Source organism: Phalaenopsis equestris, unplaced genomic scaffold, assembly GCF_001263595.1.
Source record: "Phalaenopsis equestris unplaced genomic scaffold, ASM126359v1 Scaffold000513, whole genome shotgun sequence".
Taxonomy (NCBI): Eukaryota; Viridiplantae; Streptophyta; class Magnoliopsida; order Asparagales; family Orchidaceae; genus Phalaenopsis; species Phalaenopsis equestris.
The window spans coordinates 2,709,093-2,733,435 of NW_018164953.1; the positions used below are offsets into that span (position 1 = coordinate 2,709,093).

Genomic DNA, 24,343 nt, shown 5'->3' on the forward strand with positions numbered 1-24,343 from the left:
GTGATGCAGGAACTTCAGTGGTTGCGGAGCTCGAGGATTTTGACTTTGGGCATAGTGTCACCCAACTAAAATTAAATAACATGCCCCCTCTCTTGTAGAGGGAACTTAAGTAAAATAAATATTTCGGGATCTCGGTGTGAAGCACGATGTTGACCCAAAAGTATGAGAAGACCTTCATCTGGCTGTAAATAACAATACTTAACAATCTGAAGTTAAGGCACAATGTTTACCAAATATCCGGAACTTTTGACTATCAACGTAATGTCACTCCAACTTAGTAATAGAAATGATCATTTATCTTGTAAAGAGGAACTCTGACACTGAATAAGTACATTTAGGGATCTTGACATCAGGCATGATATTAACGCAAGTGTTTGGCTCCTCGTTTAGTAAAGAAGTAATTCTAGCAATTGACAGAGTATCTGAGGGTTTTGACTTAGAGCATTTCGTAGAGAAAGCCCAACCTTGTAATGGAAAACCTATTGACAGTAAATAACAGTATTTGAAAATCTCGGCCTAAGACATGATGCAACCTAAATATAAAAAAAATGTCTTCTATGTCATAGGGGATTTTATGATTGGCTAGAAATGCATGCTGGTATTATAAGAGAGTTTCTAGAAAATCTTGTAAAATCTCCTCAAACTTCTTTGAACGACCCAAGGGTCTTTTTTTGAGATTATGTCACCTGTAAAGGAAAACAAGGAACAACTGCAGTTGACTCTTGCTAGCTTGCGCTTAATAACACTTCTTGTAGAGAACATGAATTTGCTTATAATGGAGAGTGAGGAGCAACTAAAGTTAACTCCTAGCTTGAATTTGATAACCCTCTTCCAGCGGGGATTGCATATATCATTCATTTTGTTGTTCTGAATTTTTTGGAGAGCAAGGAATTACCAAAGTCATATCCTATTAGCAAAAAATTGGATAACCCCTCCACCCACGGGGATTAAGCTTGTTAGTGATGGGATCCCTTAGCAAGCTTTTCGGGGTGTTAACTAGCCTGAGTCATTAATAGAGTCCATATGTCTCATTTTTTATAAATATTATTGAGAGCGGATCTCTAGCAATGCAAACAAGATATCACACCCTTCACTTTTTTTTATTTTTGCTCACTTCTTAATCATGAAGCTCCAATCCCTAAATTTGCTTATCTTTCTATTGAGAACATTCAATAGCGGATTCTTGGATGAGTTGTCCAAGGTCATGCTCTGATGCTCACCGCATGAGACTTGTCTAGGTTAGTGTTGGTCTTGCACAACAAAGTAATTTCCTAATAGAGTCGTTATCAACCTTTATCATGTTGGTTTCTTGCATTCTCTCTTCATTAAACCCATTTTCTTTATAGCCTTTAGAATTTTATGCACTCCAATTAATAAAGCTTCATGTGTATTCTTATGGTAACAAAGGCTTAATACTGTTAAGCATAACAAGGTTGCTTTGAGTTGCTAGTAGAACTATTCCTTTTATTCATTTTAAATATTTGAACTTATTCAGGATATGAATACTCGCTTCTAGCTTTAGCATCTGCTGCAACAGTTCAGGCAGTAGTCATAGAGACCATGACTCAGCATTGCACCTCCTTTTCTTCCCTTCTAGAAGCTTTATCCTTAATAAATTAAGGCATCATGGCATGATCTTGAATTACCATAGTAGTGACTCTAGCATCAGCGGTAGGAGCCTCTAACCCACCACAATGGATAGTAGTCATTGCATGGTGAGCTTCTCCCGAAGGACTCGCTAAGCTGCAACCACCATGAGATTTATTAATAGGAAAATTTTTTCTTCGGGACCCATTCCTAAAAGGTTATATCAAAGGCAGATCTTTAGGAATGCAAACTAGATGCCAGTCATTCCCCATTCTGATTTCTTTAGTATACGAGTTCAGTCTCAGTATCAGTTTATCCTTCTATCGAGACCTTTCAACAGTGGATTTATGGCACACGATCCATATGTCGGTATTGTGAAAAACGACGATAAATAAGAAAAGAAATTGGGGTGAGAAAAATACACCAAGAAAAGGCGACACACAAATTTATGTGGTTCGGCAAATTTGCCTACGTCCACAGAGCACGGAGGATTTTTTATTTCGAGGAATTACATCGTCGAACACCTCAAGGTTTACAAGAAAAAACTCCTTTTTTTTTCTTCTCTCCCTTCCTCTCCTCTTCCCCTCTATCTCTCTTCCCTTCTCTCTCTCTAAAGCCACTTGAGAGTGAACAAAACAAAAAGGAGGCAAAAATTCTCTTTCCGAAGGAAGAGAAAAACTTTCCTTTCCCTTTTTTCTTTCAGCCAAAGAGGGATGATTTTGGGATGGATTTTAGCAGGCTTTGATTGCTTCTTATTTATAATAAGCTAGAAGGCTTATTTTAGGTAAACAGGGAGGCAAGAAGCTTCCCGCGGTTCAACGTGAGGCGCAACGCAGAGAAGAGTGGGAGGCGGAAACGCGGTTCCCCGTGAGGCGCGATGCGGAGAGGGATGTAGGCGGGAACAGACTCCATATCCAACAATTCTCCCACTTGGAGACTGAGACACTGACTGCACCACCTACTTGTTGCATCATCTGCTGGTTATACCGACCAATTTCCTCAAACATGATATCATCTATCTCTGCAACTCAAAGCTCATATTTTCACGTTAGAAGACCAATTGAAGTTGAGCAGAACTTCAGTTTTTCAAAAGTAACACCCTTAGCCAACATATCAGCAGGGTTCTTACTTCCACAGGTTTTCTCAAGTAGCAATTGTCTGTCATCTAACAAAGATCGAATGAAGTGATACATGATCTGAATGTGTTTGGTCCTGGAAAGAAATGTTGGAATCCTGGCAAGAAATGTGACGCTCTATCACTGTAGAGAGTGCCCTTTTGAACTTTTTTACCCAATTCTTCCAAGAAACTCTGCAGTCATATCATCTCCTTACAGTCTCTGACACTGCAATGTACTCAGCTTCTGTAGTGGACAACGAAACCGTCTTCTGTAGATTTGAGCCTCATGACACTGCGGTACCACCAAAAGTATAAACATAACATGTAGTACTCTTCCTACTGTTAATGTCTCCAGCTAAATCTGCATCGACATAGCTTTGTACCTCCAAGCTCTTTCCTGAAAAACACAAGCAGGTTTTTGAGGAGCCTCTAAGGTATCTTAAGATCCACTTCACAGCTTTCCAATGTTCCTTTCTTTGATTACTCATGTGTCTGCTCACAACTCCCACTATATAAGCAATATCCGGTCTGGCGCAAACCATAACATACATAAGTGAACTAATAGCTGAAGCATAAGGAACCTTACTCATATAGTCTCGTTCCTCCTCTGACTTGAGTAACTAATTCTTGTTGAGTTTGAAATGACTGCCTAAAGGTGTGTCAACTGGTTTGGCCTGGTCCATATTGAAACTGCTAAACACCTTTTTCACATATTCAGTCTGTGAAAGTCTCAATGTGCCTTTGACTCAGTCTCTAACAATTTTCATGCCAAAGATTTTCTTTGTCGCTTCCAAATCCTTCATTGCAAAGTGTTCTAATATCTACTTCTTTAGATTATTGATCTCATCAATACTAGACCATGCAATAAGCATATCAACCACATACAACAGTAGGATGATAAAAGAATTGTCAAAATACCTGACATAGCAACATAATCTGTCTGACATCTGTTGTACTATGCATTGAGCATGAATTTATCAAACTTTTTGTCTAGGAGCTTCAGGTTGCTTCAGGCCATACAAGCTCTTCTTCAGTCTGCAAACTGAATCTTCTTTCCTTATACCACAAACCCTTCAGGTTGGTGCATGTAGATGTCATCTTCAAGATCTTTGTGAAAAAAAGCTGTCTTCACTTCCAACTGCTCAAGAAATAGATTTTCCGTAACAACCATAGTCAGTACCATCCTAATAGTTGTGAACTTTACCACAGGAGAAAATATCTCAGAGTAATCAATGTTGTGTCTCTGCTGAAAGTCTTTTACAACAAGTCTGGCCTTGTACCGCTTACTGTCATCAAGCTTAGTCTTCATCCGGTACACCTCCTTGTTATATAATGCCTTATTTTCAGGTGAAATTATGTCAGTTCTCATGTCTGATTTCCAAGCAAGAATCAATCTCTTCCTTCACAGTCAGTTCCCAATTGCTAAAATTCTCATATGTCAAGGTTTTTTCATAGCTCTGTAGTTCTCCACTATCTGCCAGCAGGATATAGTTCAAAATTGATGAGTAACACTGTGGAGAACGCCTGCTCCTAACTGACCTGCAAACAGTAGCTGGAGTAGTGAATGATTTGAACCTGACTGCGGAATAATAGAATGGGTGCCCCAGATTCACTCTCCTCGTCATTCACATCTCTGCCCTGTACTGTGACATTTGGTAGATCGTCAAACCTTACGAACTTCGATTCCTTAGGAGCTACTTCATAATTTGTACCAGTCTTGTCCTTGTACATCATCTTCTTATTAAAGATCACATTCATTCTTCTGATAATCTTCTGATCTTGATCATCTGAGAAATAATAGTCAAATGCTTTGTCTCCATAGCCAATGAAATACCATTTCTTTGACTTAGCTTCAAGCTTGCTACGAGCATCGGGATTGATTAGAACATAAGAAAGACAACAAAAAATCTTAAAATGAGAAAATTTGACCTTTTTATTGCTCCAGACCTCCTCAAGTAGTGCACAATATAATGGGACGGAAGGCCCTCCGTTGATCAAGTAAACTACAGTGCTGACTGCATTTGTCTAGAAAGTTGGTGATAGTCCGCGTGCAATCCCATGCTCCTGACACGCTCAATGATGGTCATGCTCATACGCTCTCCAACTCCATTTTCTTGTAGTGTCCCCAGAATGGTCTTCTCCATCCTGATACCCTAAGCTGCACAATACTCCTTGAACCCACCAACGATATATTCACCACTATTATCAGATCTCAAACATTTCAGTTTTAGATATGTCTCTATATTAACCATGGTCATCCAAGTTTTGAACACAGTAAATACATCAGATTTATGCTTCAGAAAGTAAACTCATAACTTTCTGTTGTAGTCATCTATGAATGTGACGTAGGTATACAACTTCCAGTTTTTCTGCTTTTGGCGCTCTGCAGTCTTTCGAGAAACTAACCTGTTTTTGCTTCCCTATAATGCAACTTTCACACATGATGAGATCAACTGATTTCAGTTCTGGTAGCTTGCCTCTAGACTAAAGCTCTTTCATGCATCTCTGACTCATGTGTCCAATTCTGCAATGTCACGTGTCTGTTGTGCTCTCAACAACTTTAGTATCGACACTGTTAATTAGACCAGTAGTCATATATAGCGTGTTGGTCTTCTTACCCTAAGTCAGTATCAATTCTCCTTTGGTAATCTTCCAGGTGCTATGAGATAACACTACTGAATGACCATCCTCATCAAATTGCGCAACAGAAATGAGGTTCTTCTTCAGTTCAGGAATGTGTCTGACCTTTTGCAATATCCATTTGTTCTTAGTAGGGAATGTAATTTCAACATCTATCATTCTCACCACGTTCAGAGCTTCTCCATCAGTTAGATACACTTTCTCAAAGTCACCTGCAACATAGTTTCACATTAACTCCCGGTAGAAAGATGTATGGAAAGAAGCCCCTGAGTCCAGTATTCAGTCGTCAACAGAGCAGTGAACTGCAAGCAATAGTGCATCATGCACTTCTTTAGTTACAGCATTAGCACTGATGTTCTTCGTTTTCTTAGAATTTTTATAGTTTCTTTTTATGTAGTCAGTTTTGTCACAATTCCAGCAGGTTACTTGCTGACCAGGCTTCAACTTGCTCTTGTCTATGTGATTTGATTTTGATATTCCTCTGTTTGAGTTCCTGTCTTGTGATCTCCCTCTGAAATTAACATTCAGTGCTGAACTCGAACTCGAGGCCTCGCTAGAATCCTACCTGCGAACCTACTCAGCCAAAATCAAATCACGAATATCATCATATTTCAGTTTAATTTTACCTGCAGAGTTGTTAAATGTCATTCTCATAGCTTCTCAGCTATTTGACAAAGAAGCCAATAATATCAGCGTACGCATCTTATTGTCAAATTCAATTTCGACAAATAATTAATTTGTGATAGTATTAAAGTCATTCAGATGTGTCATATTCAAATTAAATAAATTTTTCATCAGATGCACCTTGTTATTTGCCGACGGTTTTTCATACATACCTGAAAAAGCCGCCAATAGATATGCAGTGGTCCTCTCTTTGATGACGATGTATGCAACTGATCTCGATAGGGTCAATCAAATAACTCCTAGAACTTGTCGATCCAACAGATTTCAATCGGCCTCATCCATCTCCGATCGTTTTCCCAGGAACAAAAGATGAAGTTTCTTCTCATAGAGGTAGTCTTCTATTTGTACTCTCCAGTAACCAAAATTTGTGCCGTCAAACTTCTCGATCCCTGAAACCTTTACTTCGTCTCCGGTCATCGTTCTTCCTCAGATCCGAATTAAGACTCTGATATCAATTGTTGTAGAAAACGACGACAAAAAGTGAAAAAAAATTGGGATGAGAAAAATACACCAGAAAAAGGAGCCACACAAATTTACATGATTTGACAAATTTGCCTACGTCCACGTGTTGTAGAGGATTTTTATTTCGAGAAATTATATCGTCAAACACCTCGATGTTTACAAAAAAATAATTATTTTTTCTTCTCTCCCGTCCTCTCTCTCTCTTCATCTCTTCCTCTCTTTATTTCTCTCTCTCTCTAAAGCCACTTAGAGTGAATAAAACAAAAAGGAGGCAAAATTTCTCTTTCCATGTTAGCAAACTGAAGGAAGAGAAAAACTTTTCTTCCCTTTTTTTTCTTTCAGCCGAAGAGGGATGATTTTGGGATGGATTTTAACAGACTCTCATTGCTTCTTATTTATAATAAGCTAGAAGGCTTATTTTAGGTAAGCAGGGAGTCGGAAAGCTTCACGCAAGAAGCTTTCCACGGTTCCGCGTGAGGCGTGACACGAAGAAGAGCGGGAGGCAGAAACGTGGTTTCGCGTGAGGCGCGATGTGGAGAGGGAGGTAGGCAGAAACAGGCTCCATATCCAACAATCGAACCCTGATGTTCACTGCACATAACTTGTTTAATTTTTTATTATAAAGTTTGTTGATCTATTCTTCTCTTTAGCGATAGTTGCTAAACTTCAAGTTCAATATTGCAACTCCTTTTTTGGCTTTAAAAGAGCTTATCTCCAGGCAAGGAAGCTTCAAAGTCATTCATCACTAGTACATATGACTTGGCAAAACAATAGCGTCCATTAGTACAAAAAAATTTATGTTTGATGATAATTTTCTTCATAATTGGGGCTTCCTTTGATGTGCAAGTAGACATGAACATTATGCAGATACTTGAATAGGCTATAGCTTCCTGACATAGTCTTGCATAAGTAGTCCTACTATCAGTGATGGGAATCTTCAAACCATTAAGCTGGATGGCAAAAATTTAAATTGATTTCATTCAGTAGGGCTTATTTTTGTTGAGCTCAAAAAAAGTTATTCAATATCACCGACAAAGTTATGCATGTTAACCAATTTTAGATTATTAAATTGATTACAAGCATGAACACTCGCTTCTGGAACTAGAGCAGGTTGAATGATTGATTGATCAAGTAGCAATCACTGAACTTTCAATAATCCCGTCTTTTTTGCCATTCAGATAATTTAATTCCTAATGAGAACATATAAGCATCGTGCCCTCTTGGAGTGAAAGATTAATAATCAAGATGAAAAAAGTCACAATAGCCAAGAATACAAGACATATAGATACTTCAATAGAAGGATGCCTTTTCATGTAGTTTTGAACAAATATACTTATGGCCTTAGCGTTAGTGATGAGAATCTCCAAACCATCGAGCTACATGATAGCCATACTTCGTGAGATTCTTCCAGAAAACTCTCTATAAGCCAATAATAATGAAATTCATCATTATAGTTGTTTCTTCTATAGAATCCATTCTCGACAGATTTTACCGACAACGGATTTTTAAATGTGCTAACTAGATTTCACGTCTTTTTCTTTTTTCAAATTTTTTGAAGGGGATTGGGTTTTCCAGATCCATTTTCCTTTCCACCGAGACTTTTCGATAGCGAATTTTTAAACACATAGTCTAAGTATCACATCACGATGTCCATCTTACATAACTTTCTTGGGCTAATTTCTAAGTTGTTATACAAGAAGATAGCTTCTTGATTGGGGCACTGTTAGCCCCAATCACAACTCACATTAATACCTTCTCTTCATTAAGCTCATTTTCTTTACAACCATTAAGATCTTGTGCACTTCAGTAAATAAAGTCTCGGGTTTTTTTTTTTTAATTGGAAGAGCTTAATGTTATTGAACCCAAAAGGATTTCATCATGTCACCGGTAGAGCTATTCTTTTTAACCCATTTTAGACTTTTAAATAAGTAGGAATACTCGCTTTCGGGATTATAACTTGTAAGGTCTATCAATTGCATTGTCAATAAGGTCTATATTCAATGTTTCATTTCTTTAATTTTCTTTGATGTGTAGGTGGAGATCCATGACACGTAGATACTTCGACAGACCGAAGCTTCTTAATGTGAGCTTGAACAATCATCAACGACTAGAACCTCCAAATCATCAAGCAGGATAGTAGCCATACCTGGTGGGATACGACCATAATAATGAGGTTCACCTTTAAGGCTGCTTTTTGATTATAATCCAAACATGGCTGATTTTACTGACGATGGATCTCAAGGAGTTCTAACTAGATGCATGCTTTTTTCATTAAAAGTTCTTTTTTTCTTAATGAGGTTTCAGCCTCTATATTTGCTTATCGTTTTGCCGAGACCATTTCGTGGCGGATTCCTGTACACAAAGTTTGAGTGTCATGCCTCAATGTTCAACGAGTGGGACTTGCCTAGACCGATATTGGGCTTTCACACTAGATGATTCTCTTAACAGGCTCATTGTTAATCGAGATCACAATAGGTATTTCATATTTCTTCTCAATAAAACCTTTCTCATTAATGACCTTTAGGACTTCACTCTAACTATTTCAAGTCTCTTTTTCTCCTCAATAGGAGTCTAATATTGTTGATTCCAAAAAAAATTATTTTATTTCAGTAATAGAATTGTTCTTTTTGATTCAATTTAAATTATCAAATTTATTACGGATAGAAACACATGTTTCTAATTGTGTGGCTAGCGGAGCGACAGGTTGCTTCAACTGCGACTGCTAAGCCATTCCATAATTCTTTTTCTTCTGTTGTCTCCTGGACAACTTTCCTCCAAATGAGGAAGCTTCAATATCATGCCTGTCTAGTGGTCGACGAGTAGAGTGGCAAGTTTGAGGACAGACACTAAGAAGACTTTCTATCTAACAATAATCTTTTTTCATGATCGAGGCTTCAACAGGAGCCAGCCTTTCAAATACAAAGACCATCTTTTAAAGAGCTTTGCCAACAACGATATCATTAACCTTTGATCTTCGCACGAGTTGGTGAGCACGAGGTGCTAGTATAGTTGCAAAATGAGGCATCACATGAAGACTTAGAGTAGATATGCCATGTATAGTACGTCAACAAGCTTTCAGATTAAGATTCATGTATTATACTTCGATGCTCACCAAATAAAGTTTATCTTTCTGTTATGACCTTTCAGCGAAAGATTTTCTGATTGAGATCCACAGACCATACATTAATGCTCACTAGATAAAGATTACATTTCTGTTGGGAGATTCTCAAATTGAAATCCACAAGTCAACCCTGATGTTCACCAGAGAAAACTCACTCAAGTTTATGAGTAATTATAATAAATGAAAATAATTTGACTTTTCATTCAACTTTTAATATTTTTAAGCTATATTATAGCGAATATATATGACTAACCAAAGCTGGAAAAAGAAACTTCTCCAACTGAGTCATTAGAAATCTGTGGGCTCTGAAAATTCGAAAAGGCACCCGGCCTCCCTCAAAATGTAGATGAGATGAGATGAGTGAAGTTTTTCGTAAGGTTCCAGGTTGAATTTTTAGAATGTAGATGAGATGGTAGATAAGACACTACCTAGAGATTTCACCCTCATTTTGCGAGGACATTAAGATGTGGGGTTCGAGCTTTCTCATAGGCTCAAGCCCTTACGATTAATTACCTCTCCCAATAACGGGAGTACTTTTGATTAAGATTAGTCATTAGAGAGTTGATTGCAAACATATAGCAGCATCAAACTTGAGATATAAAATTCATGAAAATCATCAATGTGAGCTTATGAGCAAATGGTGGGGGAAATGATGACGCAACCGATCAAGATCCCATGGTTTTGTCATCTTGGCATGTTGTGGACTCTATTCTACTTAGTCAGATATGGTAGTCGACCGAAGCTGACATAAAGATTTTTGTTAGTAACAATGGGTTGATTCGTCCAATGGAACATTATAGAACTGGGGTGAATATTTGTCTAAGAAGCCTAATTAATGTCGACCTTAACTAAACAGAGGGCTTTGTATCTTATCAAATATACTATTTGATTTATAACTCAAAAGGGTAAAAAACTATTAGGGAATATAAGACCTACAGTCGTGGAAGTAATATAACGATGTCATTTGACGACAAACCACCCAGTCAGAGGGCTTTGATCGTAATCATTTCTTGTGGTGTTATTTGGCAGCAAGACCACGCGGACAGAAAACTCTGCTCACGTCCTCATAGGCATAGAGTTATTTAAGTTTGAATTTAGTTATATACTTGATATGATATTTTCTTATATGAGTTTAAATTAACATTAAATTTGACCACTCTGACAAATGATAGTAGAACATGGATGGTTTTATTTGCTCTTAGCTTTTTAGTGATGTGGATTTTTATTTAAATGTTTTTCCTTAGATTATATGGTTTGAAATTTTAATTTAATCAATAAACCCCTCTGATTGAAATTCACATTCCACATGACCATTATCAGGAGAATGAGTTGAAATATTTATTTGTGGATTTTTTATTGATATCATTTAAGCATCCTAAAATAATTAGTCATGCCAACTATAGTCTCTATTAAGAAGGGGATCTGACTAGCCTAGTGGAGGCTCAGTCTTGTCCACTACAGTCCATTTAAGAAAAAATATCAAACTAACGTATGGGACTTACAACTTTGCTTTATAGAAAAGAAGGCCCATTTGAGAGTGTGCAAAGTTAGAAATTTTCAATATGAATTTAGAAATGAGAGTTTTTTAAAAGCTTTAGGGCCTGTTTGGGGCAGCTGCAGCTTATTGAATAATCTGTTGATAAGCTGATTAAAAATAATCTGTTGATAAGCTATGTGCGGTTGTTATTACAAATTTCTATTTTTTTGGAAAAGCTAGACCGCTGCCAATAGATAGGTGCGGTGTGAGAACGTTGTTTTCTGCGTTTTGAAAACGCATAAGCTGTCAAAACGCAGTTTACCCAAACAGGCTAGGTGCGTTTTCAAAACGCCACCGCACCAAATAAGTTGCCCCAAACGGGCCCTTAAAAGGTGGGTGCACTTCTCGAAATGAATTGTGTTTTAACTCAAGCATGCAATTGAACCGTACAAAATTCTCAAATATCTACATTTAGTGAAATAAAATAGGCGGTGGAGCACATACGAGTATTTAAAATTTGTGAATTCGGACCGACTTTTTTTCTTGGGGGTGGGGATTGTTATTTGCATAAATGTGCAACATTAGAAATGTGTACAAATATTCCATCTAAGAATTTTATTTCATCTTTTGTCCGTTGGTGTAGAGAGATTGTGGATCCGGTGGTGATTAAGCATATGAAATCATTACTTAGCATTTAAAGTAACATTTATGCCCTTGAATTTAACCCTAAATTTATGATATTTCATATTTAAGCTAATTTGTAAATCTTCACAGTTCAAAATCAAATAAGGTATAAATTGTGTTTGGGGGGGGGGGGGGGGGGGGGGGGTTATTGTTATTTGTCATAAGATGGAAAAAAATGCATAAATGTGTACAAATATTTCAGCTAAGCATTTTACTTCATCTTTTGTCCGCTAGTGCAGAGGGGTTGTAGATCCGGTGGTGATTAAGCATATGAAATCATTACTTAGCATTTAAAGTGACATTTACGCACTTGAATTTAACCACAAATTTATGATATTTCATATTTAAGCTAATTTTTAAATCTTCACGGTTCAAATTCAGATATTTTTTAAAGTATAAATTGAATTTTGAATTATTTTGAAAGTTTTAAAGACCCGGAATTTTGAATTATTTTGCAAGTTTAAAAGAAAACCAAAATTTTATATTATTTGCAAGCATTTGTAGTCCAATGTTAAGTATTTTCGCAAGTTTATATTACAAAAAATTTTAGCAACAATTGACAGCCTTCTAAAGTCATCCCCGTGAGGAGATCTATATTTGGAAAGCTGGGCTAAACCACCACGCCCTTTAAAGACGTATATGGTCGGTGTCAAGAAACACCAAGATCAAAGTATTTGAAAATCACTGCGCCCATAAAGGTATGGGATACCAGCGAGCAAACATTAGAGCACATATGTAATGTCATTGACGAATCTTCCCTGCTACTCTTTTAAAAGCATGATGAGTTCGCTCATTGTGGTAGGCACGTCACAAATAGGTTGTGTCGCAAATGTCGTAATAAGCTTTCCCCACCACTTAAAAAACATGTACGGATTCCTCTTATCGAGCCAAACACGCCACAAACATGAATACAAAGAGTTTTAGAGCACAACATTTTTATACTTTTATGAGATCGATGTGAAGTGGCGACGATGCACAAATTTCGAGTCAAAGAGAAAATATTTTTTTAACTCTCTCTCTTCTTTTTCTCTTTCTTTATTTGTTTCTTTATATGTTTCTCTCTCTCTTTCTTTCTCGTTCTCTTTCACTCTCCATTTCTCTTTCTCACTATTTCTTTCTCTATCTTTTTCTCGTTTTCTCTCTATCTCTCTTTCTCTCTTTCTCTCAGGTAGGAAAGAGGGTGGTTCGGATGGAAGGGCTTGCGGGTTGCCGTGTCGGTAGGCAGTTGGGTCGCCGACGGGAATCATCGGTGACAGCGAGGAGTGCATAGGGAGGAGAGGGAGATTTCCTTTTTTATTTTCAGGAGAGGCATGTCGTTGGGTTTTGTGAGCATGAATGGCATAATAGAGTAGAGGGCTTGTGATTGCATGAGATAGAAGAGAAAAAAACATTAAAAAAAAGAAATTAATAATGAGGGGAGTGAGAGGAGGGCAAACTTATGAAATTGCATTGAATTTTTTCCTGCTTGCATCCACATTCATTGAGAAAATAACTGGAAAAATCAGAACTGCTCATTTGGGTTGAAATTAATACTGATTTGAATTAAATGGAGCAGCTCCAATAATATCTAACAATTAGTTAATTTGAATGAAGACTATGGAGGAAAATTTGAACATAAAATTTAAATATATATATTATAAATATAAAAATATAAAAATATAAAAATAGAAAAATATATATTAAATTTTATATAATATTTAAATAGCATGAATATTTAACCCTTCGACGTAAGTTGACTTCGGAAGCGAAAAGTCTCATTTGAACCGCCTCAACGATTCGGATGTGCTTGCACAGTTTGTTTTGCAAAATGACGCCCCGATGAAAAAATTTATGCAAGTAAAAATCTATTAAATGAACTTCCTGTGCACGAAATTATGTAGGCGAGCAGAGCAGTTACGAAGATCAACAATAAGTCAAAAAACAACTTCTTAACAACTACTACCCTAATAAATTTGATTTCTCACCACAAAAACGTTCAAAAAACAAAGAAAAAGTTGTAGTCAAACATTTCTATAGCAGTCTGGAAAGCAAAACTGTAAAAATGTCTGTCCCAAATAAAGCTCCATGAATAAATAACCTTAAGAAAGAGAATTATGTCTCATAATTTTAAAATACAAACAATATTAAATCAAACTACCATAAAGTTAAAACATCCCATTATAGGTTACAAAATGTAAACATTTAGGAATTTATTGGCCCACCACCTAAATTTTTATTATTAATGGTAGTTCCCCTAATCTATTGTTCATTCAAAGCTTAATTATTGACTATTTTGTTTCAATCAGGTCAGCCAAGGTGAGTCTAGTATCACAGCCTTTCTTCGTGAGTAGGATTGAGTTAATTAGCACATCTAATCTTAAACTATGGTGATGAGAGATGACTAAGTGATATCCTAGTAAGAATATATAGATTATGTTGGCATATATATTAATATAAAATAGAATGTGGTATACCAGCAAAATCATATAATTACGTTGGAAAATCAGAAAATCCTCAACTAAGTACTACCAGCATAACATAACCGAGATACCATGCTATTAGAAACCAAAGCCACTGATGAATTCTAAGGGCAGAAAATCCTAGAAAACTAAGAATTAAAAGCTTGCACATTCCTCTCACGAAGATAAAATTTTACCTAATATTTAAAGGCATTCACATACATATTCACATATCAAATATTTAAATTTTGAGTTTCACAGGTGAAATAAACCTTTTCTTGCACAGGTAAAATGCAATAAATGTAATAAAAAAAATTTCTGTATTATGTATGTAAATAAATTAAAATTGTGTGGAGCGTATGTAAATCTTCCTTTATAATAACATAAAAGCTGATAAAAGAAGTTTCTGAGCTTTGTAAATATTTCAGGAAGAAAATCAAAAGATGCAAGTCTTACCCAGATTTGCTAAGGGCAAAATAAGGAAGAAGTTGAGTGACAGACCCATAAGATCATTGACTGTATTCGATTTAATAGCCCAGACTGGATCACCCTGAAGACAAAAGCATCAGAATCAGGACTAGTAAAAGCTTTCAATTACCTGACTTGGAATACAGTATTATGGGTATTTCGTAAAAAAAAAACATTGATGTTGGATCACACTTAATACAGATATATGTATAATTATTTTAAAAAAAAGCATGATTTACTCGAACTGAGAGTGTTTGATGCAAAAAAAAAAAAAAAAAATCGTTGCTTTTTTGTAACTATTGTTAGATTGAGCAAAAACATTTGAATTTCAGTCATTTATCGCAGTAGTTATTAAATTTACAAGCTTGAGCAATCATTCATTGAATAATGCCCGTTGTGGTTTTGTAATCTTCATGTAACTTCACAACAACCCATCCTAGTTGTGCTCCAAGATGAACATGCTTCGCAGTGGAGTTCTTAATGTAACTCAAGCTGCTACACAAAAAATGCACCTAAATGCATTAGAATTAAATTTCACTTTATTTTAGAGAGATCAAATCTCCCATAATTAATAAAAACCATTGCCCTTATCAGTGGCCTTATATATAATCTATATGACCAGAAGCAGGAAAGTCCAATGCACCAACCAGTTCATTGAGTTAATCCAGTAGATTGGCAGACCAACCAAATCAAAGGACCAGGTAGGGGGCAACTCGCCCTCGAAGCTGAATAATAAAAAATGACTAAGGCAATTCAATCAAATTGTATGAGAAATACACCCGACTACGTTGGTATGACAAATTCAATATTGTACCCCTTGGATTAGATTGAACGAACTCGTCATACAGCCAACTAGGTTGATAGAGGTATTATCAAGGATGTTATACCAAAAATGCTACAAGAAGAAAAGGATTTTTTTAAAAATAGATAATTAAGACAGGACAATATATTTTAATGCCCACACCAGAAGAAGACAGTGAAGATGAAATAATATATCTTGTGAACCTTGTGTAATAAGAACATTACTTATAATGTTGTAGTACATGAACCGACTCACTTATAAATAAGATGATGGTTATAAGAAATGGATCAAGTCCCAGACATGTTACAAAGCTCATTTTCCAGTAAATCCTTTCTTTGTTCCCTGGTTCTAATTTTTTATTTCTAACTTTTTTCCTTCTGTATGCTAGTTCACGAACAAATCATGATCCAACATCCTGAAAGGTGTGGTGAGTGTCAAGTAACAGAGAAACTACAAGTAACATGGAGTGCATCAGAGAATTTGGAACATAACAAACCAACAAGCTGAAAAAATAAATGATGACAACCATAAGGGAATCACTACAATAATTATCAAAGGAGTGCGTACTCACCTCAAGAGTCAACGACACAAGTATCAAGGGACCGCGTAATTACCTCTAGAGTCAAAACACAATCATCAAGGGAATGCGTTATCCCACCTCCAGAGACAATGACATCACATAAGTCAAACACATATCGCCTTCACTAACGAAGATATACCCGCTAAGGGTAGCTCCTACAACAACAAAATTGTGGTCATCATGTTGCGCGCAAACTACTAGATAAACAACTTTCTAATTGACACAAGAAGCTCTGTTAGTATTTGTTTCAAAATTATTTACGAAAAAATGAACCGAGGATCCTCACACTTGATCCCACCCTTCATCCATTGTAAGGCTTTTCCAATGAGAATAAAATAATGGAAGCCATAGTTCTGCCAATTGCTTTGGAAAAAAAGAATAATTTACATCCATGGTCGACTTCATTATAGTCAACTCCCTGCAACCTATAACACGATTTTCAATCATCCTCTCCTCAATACTGCCAAATTCATGGTATAAACATATCATGTTGCATTAAATTACCAGGCAGTGAAGCGATAACCGTCTAAGGAGATTTGGAACAATCTCGTACATGCCAACTATAGGCATTAGGTAGTGTCAGGGAAGAAACATTACAGCTCTAAGTGCAGAGGTGGAGATGCTTGGAAGCTAACCAAGTCATAGAAGAAATCGCCATTGCCGAAGGAAAGATAATTAGAACATTTAGATTGAGCATTGTTTTTTTATGTAAGACAGAGAGGAATTGATTGCCATCTTCCGTGAACATCAAAACATGTTCACCTAGTCAACCAAAGAGATGTAGGGAATCGACATCGACGTCTTCTGCCACAAGTTATCCATAAAGCAGAAGATGTTATCCATCATTATTGCTCTCGCAGAACGACCTGCTTGCCATGAAATACAACAGATGTTGGATGCAAGGTACATCAGACAAGTTTAATATATCCCGACTGGCTATGAACTTCATGATGGTTCCAAAATAACGAGAAGTGATGGATATGTGCAGGGTTCACGAATATAAATTTGACATGCCCAAAAAATAACTACCTGTTACTACAAATTGATTGCTAGTTGACTCAACAGTCGGCTAGTTTGTCATGATTTTCTTAGATGTTTTTCTCAGGTACAACTAGATCAAGATGCATTCTACAGAAGTTGACAAAATTGTATGTATCATCAAACATGATGTATATTATTATAATGTAATATATTTTTACTTAAGAATACTGATGTTACTTATGTATGATAGATGTAATTTTTAGTAATAAAAAAGGGAAAATTTAACAAAAATTTAATGAGGTTTAGGGTGTGTTTCCCTAAAAGTAGACTTTCAAAATTTAACAAAAATTTAATGAGGTTAAGGGTGCGTTTGGGGCAGCTTATCGGCTGCGGCGGCGGCATTTTGAAAACGCCACCTCACTGTTTGGATCGCGCGTTCAAAAAACTTATATGAAAAATGAGTTTCTATTTTACATTAAACGCGAGCCGTGGTCTACATTTGTAAAAAATTTTGGCGAGGTTGTCTTCGTCCCCAAACTCGAAGCTCTCGCGAGCCCTTCCTCCCTCTCTAAGCTCGAGATCGAGCTTAGCTGGAAAGGCGAAGGGATCACTGCTTGCAGAGACCACCGAAACTCCCATCTTTCTCATTCCTCCTCTCCGCTCCGACCAGAAACCGTCGAAGAAGGTAAGCCTGTTCGCGCCCTAGTTCTTCGTCCCAGATTTTGGATTTTGGTTGGGTAGGTTCTGACCGATTGCAGATTTGAACATGATGATCTTCAGGCAGTGGCCGAAGGAACAGGAGCTTTGCGTCCTCCCGGAAGATTGCGACGAATCTCCTCATTGCAGGAGAGCAATTTAAGAAAGAGCTTGCTTTTATGAAGCCAATGTATTGAGAGGAATCTCCTCACAGCAGAGAACAACCTGGTTCTAATTGTCGTCTTGAAAGAACTGTAAGATGTAAGAAGCCCATTTAGAATATATATGATAATATCTTCAAGGTCTACTTGTGCTTACGTTGTTGTAATTTGATCCACCACAGTCTTGATTTCTGTGAGATACTGATTCATACAGTTGTTCTTTATAGTGATTTGTAACTCATTTTTAAGCAGAATAACTCGAGCCCTGTGGGAGGATTGAAGTCATTTGGAAAGTGTGATCCATAAAGCAGATGTTGATTCAAGGTTTAGGAACACGAGGTAAGATAGATGGGGAGAAGATTGAATAAATGGTTGGTGCAAGTTTTTGAACAATGAGCTTCCATATGTGATGGGAATTTTTTGGAGAACTTTCACTTGAATTGTTGTGAGATATGTAAATGCAGAAGATTTTGTTATTTTAAATTAACAGTATTTTCTAGCATCTTAAACTTTCTCCTACAAGATATTATGTTTGTGTCTCTAGAATTTGTTTTTGGAAGTTTTACTTACACATAACTCAACTCTTTTGTATTTTCATGTCTCTGATTGGGAAATGAGTAAATTTTTTGGTGTTCTGTTTGCGTCGAATGAGTCTGAATGGGTTTAATTGATTCTAAAATATCTAAGGGATATATATTGCAGTTTTGTAGACAACATTACAAATTTTGGGTGTCAGATTGTTCATTTAACTAAATAAATATGCAAATAAGTTGTTTATAAAACACACAAATCAAACAACTAAACAGCTTATCAGAAACAGGGGCAGAATGATCATTTATCCAGAATCAGTTGTTTTCTAAACTCAAAAACCAAACAGACAGACAGTTTATCTGGATCAGCTGCTTATCACCAGCTTGTCAAGATAATCAGCTTATCTGAAAAAGCCGGATAAGCTGCAGCTGCCCTAACATACCCTAAATTCACTCAAGTGCACTTTTGGTGTTGGAACAGAGAATTTCTTAGGCTATCTTCTCACACTAAAAGGTATCAAAGCAAATCCAAAGAAAGTAAAAACTATTCAAGATATGTCATCGGCATGAAACACCAAATAGTTATATAGGTTAACCATCCGAGTTGCGGGTTTAACTTGTTTCATTTAAAAGTCTAGCGTTAATTGCTCGACATTTTTTAAGGCCTTGAGAAGTTAATGCACGACAAAATATCAGATCATGGAGTATTTTAGAGCTTTGGCCATCACCTATGTTGTTCATCTAGCCATTCATAGTGTTTTTAGGTCTGTCTAGCTTCATATCTACAAGCCACCCAATTCCTCATCCTCCTAGGAAAGGAACTATTCCAACCATCATTAGTTTCCCGTCGACTCCGGGTCACCTAATTTCCCTTTCTATAAAGAGAAGGGCCACCCCAGCTATCTCAAGTAACCTAACGGCTCTAGATTGCCTAATTCTCCCTCCTAGGAGACTTATTGCCTCATCCCACTTCAATTGCTCATAAATTTCAGGTAATCTAGTCCTCTTGATTCTCCAAGGCAAGAAATCACCTCGGCCCTTGCAACAAATCCACATCACCACCTTCAGATTCTATTTACTATTACTACCAAGACACTCACCATAGCTTCAAATTTTTACATCATACTAACTTCAAGTTAATAGGAAGACCAAAAAAAATTAGAGAAAAAGGTTCTAAGTATATGCCTCACATAGCACATGGGTTGGAAATAAAATAAAGAAAAACAAGAGGCCAGATTCTAGCGCTCACCCTGACAAAAAAATCAAGCTCAGCCTGACAAAAAAATAATGCCCCCTCATTTTTCCATTTCCATAAAAATGTATTTCCTATGTTTTGCATTTTACTTGTCTGATTGTGTGCAGAGCACAACTCAAATATAATACAATAAATCTTGCTCTCTACAGTCGAATTCCATCACATAAGAACCCTGAAAGATGAAAAGATCAAAATTTAATAAAAACCCCAAAATCAAAAAAGAAGAAGAGCAAGAAGAACATGAACAAGAATAAAACTCTCATTACAAACATCAAGCCTATCATAGGAACATCATACGTAATAAGTGGTAAGAAGAAGAAGTGCTTACAGGCGCGTACGGAAGAAAGAAAAGCCACAAAATGTAAACAGCTTCTGCGGCCCAGAGCGAGGATTGCAGGACTATCCTCACCAGCTGGTTTTCCTCATGGGTAGCTGCGGCGTCTCCATTGCCGCGCTCCTGAGCCCCAATTGGAAATCCGCAGCTAAAACGTCGCTGAGGAAATCGCTGAAACGCGGTGGGAAAGCGGTGGGAGGTGGATGAAAGGATGATACCTTTGCGTCGGACAACAGCTACCTGCTTATTACGGTTGTGGTGGAGAGCAGTCGACCATTGGGCATGAACGAGCGCAAGTGAAGCCATCCAGGGTTTTTTCTCTCGGGAGTGGAGGGATAAGGAAGCAGGGAGCTACCAGTGTTCTAGTAGCTATTGGAAGCCAAAAAATATTACATCAGTAACCCACAGCCAATGAAATCACGTCACGATATCTCGCGCATCATAGAAAAAAAAACGGCGTAGTAACACGGAAAATATTTCTTGTGTTATTCAAGTATTATTGTATGTTATTCATGTGTTATTGTGTCCTGAGAATATTCTTGGTGTTATAATAACATAATAACACATCAATAACACATGAATAACACGCAATAACACATGAATAACGTGCAATAACACATGAATAACACAGGAGGGAATATTCTCCGTGTTACTGCGCCGTTTTTTTTGCTCTATCGCGCGAGATGTCATGGCGTGATTTGATTAGTTACGCACGTTATTCTTACGTGCGTAGTACTGATGTAATATTTTATCATTGGAAGCAGGGAGCTACCAGCCTCACGAAAAATTATTCTACCATGCAAATTTGATGCAAAATTTTATATCAGGTGTCTGTGTCACGGAAAATATTTGGGTCGTCGGTGGTTATTCAGGGGTATAGGGGGTTATATCGGGGTTAAATCCCTTTGTAACCTCCTTGTAGCCTCCCTGTAATTTATCTGTAACCTATAAATGAGTTATGTGCTTCTGTAGTTTCATGGGAACAAGTAAGTTACACGAATGTTACAGGGGAGTTACACGGAGATTACAGGGGGGTATAACCCGGATATAACCCCCATGTATCCCCTTAATAACCCCTGATATACGCAGTGTTGGGTACGTCTTATGTACGCAAATATTTCCCCTGTGCCACATGACAACCCGGGTCTGAATCGTGTATATCGTTGGTTTCAAATTACCACGTGACCCCCTATTATTTGACACTTGATGTATATTTACATATGGTATCCTGATACAATAATTTTGCGAGTGGATCAATCCAATTTTTTTTGTATTTACATTTCCAAATTCCAACCTTAGAATTTTATATTTTACTTTAAAATTACTTAATATGCATGAAAGTTGTCTGTAACTAAAATAATAATTTGTTATGTTATATGAAATATTTAAATGATTTAAATAAATATAAAAAATAAAATTTAAGTGTTAGATATATAAATACAAAAGAATTGAATAGTATGTATGTAAATAAATGCCTCTTAGATATTTCTATAATTTGAAATACATGTCGGCAAAATAATATAGGAGCATCTACATATATGTGACATAATTTGTGTATATTTATATATTTAATATAAAAAATTTAATTTTTATATTTATAATACTTATATCTTTTGTACATATCTTGAATGCCATCGTGACTAAATAAATACCATCATTATTAAATTATAAAAAGTGAAATACAACACTTTTAAACATAGACAATGTGGTATAGACGTAAGAAATATTATTCACATGTTATATATGTAAATACATAGAAATTATGCCTCGAAAGTCAAAATGACAAAAGTTGAAGAAAATGCTTGTTTATAAGGCCACAATTCTTCTGTATTTATCTTTCTAGAACTAAAACAAAAACAAGCATATATATATATATATATATATATATATATATATATATATATCTGTGTGTGTGTGCTGGTAAATTCATGACGGTAGAATGATGTATCAATGTACTAGTATTGTATGAAAATATAACACGAGCACAAATAAAAGAAAAAAATTGACAAAGAGAACATTAAGAGTTTTTATGTGGAAAACTCAAAAGGGTAAAAATCACGAGGCCTAGCTGAATTGAAATAATTCAGCTATGCCTATCAGCCTATGTATGTTATAAGTTTTTATCGCCTCTTGAAAAGCTGGAAGCAATATTACACAAGTGAACATTGGGGAAGTGGAGATGACCCGATTGTTCTGAAAAAAGTCTGGCGGTAGAAGTTATGTTTCATAAAATTTGATATCATTATCGTCGGTAACAGTGACATAATTGTGATAATTTGGTTGGGATAGCCGGTAAGTGGTGGTCTGACAATGGTGGCAACCCAATGGTTGTGATTCGACAACAATGAGGCTGTTGTTTGGCGTCAGCAATCAAGACAGTGGTGGCAGCAATACCATTGTGGTCTTGGGGTGTTGGTCTAATGACTGTGGCGGTGGTGGTAGTGGCAGACAACAGTGGTCCGACGATGACGATGATTATGGCCTGGTAGCGATAGTCTAACAACTGTGATCATGCTCGTGAGACAACTGTGGTTCGACGATGAAGACGACGAATGTTGCTAAGCAATTGTGATCTATCGATGAGGGTCGCTCGATTGTGGTGTTCGAAGGTGATGTTAGTGCTTGTGCAGCAGTGGCCCGAAAGTGGTGGTATGATTGAGATGACGGAGGTGTCTGGGCAGCAGTGATTTGATGATGATGAAGACCAAAGTTGGTGGTGGAGCTCATGAACCCTCAATAGTTTGAAACATGTCCCACTTCATGGAGAGAGTGGGCGTTTATTCATAGATTTTAGGAATGACATAGTCTATAAATACTGCATGATTTCGAACAACCCAATCAGATGACCCAGGGTGATTTCATTGATCAAATATAGTTTTATGAGTATTTGTGTGCCTTAATGATGTCAAAATTAAGTGATCTTGGACTCGTTGGATTCATCTTATTGAGATACTTGATTTGACTATAAACTTGTCAAATTTGGAGATCAATTGGTCCCACCAAAATATATCTCAATAATCTTTATTGTGTTTTAAGTGCATGATATGGACTCGCTTGGACTCAAATCGAATTATACTTGATGTGAGTTGATTCATCTTATCAAGACATATCTTTTGAATTAGAGTATAAGTAATTAAATGTTTAGAATTCTCAGTTCCAATGTGTATTAAAATTTGTGCATGATTAAGATAATTTTTTGGATAAATATCAGTTGTCCCCTTATTTCAGTCGTCATTGTCAATGAAGTTGAGAATATATCTCAAGTTTTTGAAAAATTATCGCGATTTAAATGTGATATTGAAGGAATTGTGAGATGCAGTTGTTTCTTATGTATTGGTACAATCCTTTCCTCGGGAGTCATAACCCAAGATTGTCTCCTTGATAATTAATTAAAATATCAAATTTGGGTTAGGAATGCTGGAAATAGCTTTATAGACCAAAAGATGCAGAAAATGTGTTGGACAGACTAATGTTGTCAGGTGTAGCAATGATGTATGCGAAGGCATGCTAGTGGTGCGCTCGTGTGCAGCTGCTTGCATGCTTACGTGCACATGTGTGCCTATGCATAAGCACTGACACACTATGTCTCAGGTGCTTGTGTGTGTGCGCATGCACGCACATATGCATAGACGTGCACACACTAATTTTTTTTTATTTTTTTTTTTTATTTTTTGCTTTTTTTAATATATTTATATATATATGAGATTAAATAAGTTAATGTTCTTTGGGAATTTAATTTTTTTTTCCATTTAAATATCTCCCATATTTTCTCTTTATTGCGACTATAAATACCCCCTAGAGGTTAAAACAAGAGCTCACTAATGAAAATATGTTCTTGACAATCATATTATGAATTTCCATTAAAAATAGAAAAGTTCACACATATTCGTTGAACGAATTAAATTTGGAGGTGTTCAAGGTTTAACTTGAAAATTGTGTGAACTTTCCTCATCAAATAAGTTGGATTTAGAGGCGATCAAGGCCCTGTAGTCCTACAATGAGGTAATTGTCTTTACTTAAAATAGGTGTTGACTTTCCCATGGGAAGGACTAAGTTTGGATATGAATAAGGCAAGTTGTTCTGCAATTAGGAAATTATCTTCTCTTGGAAAAATGTGTTCATTACTCTCATTGGACAACTAAATTTGGAATTGATCAGTACTTGTTGTCCTGCAAATAGACAATTGTCTTCCCTTGGAAGAGGTGTTAACTACCCTCATCAGACATACTGAGTTTGGAGGTGATGAAGGCTTGTAGTCATGTAATGAGGCAACTAACTTCCCTTGGAAGAGGTGTTGACTACCCTCATCGAACAGAACAGGTTTTG

The 24,343-nt window shown here is 36.6% G+C and overlaps 1 protein-coding gene across 2 annotated transcripts in view; it reads right to left on the reverse strand.

Moving 5' to 3' along the window:
- The window catches only part of LOC110028565, a 29,999-nt gene extending 9,622 nt beyond the window's left edge, over positions 1 to 20,377 (reverse strand). For both annotated transcript variants that reach the window (XM_020730467.1, XM_020730468.1), the window contains exons 1-2: positions 20,012 to 20,377; positions 14,667 to 14,760 (exon numbers count right to left, since the gene is read on the reverse strand). In XM_020730467.1, coding sequence (XP_020586126.1) covers positions 14,667 to 14,760; positions 20,012 to 20,323 — 406 coding nt within the window. In that variant the 5' untranslated portion in view covers positions 20,324 to 20,377. The remainder of the gene's footprint in view (positions 1 to 14,666; positions 14,761 to 20,011) is intronic.
- Positions 20,378 to 24,343: the final 3,966 nt, after the last annotated feature.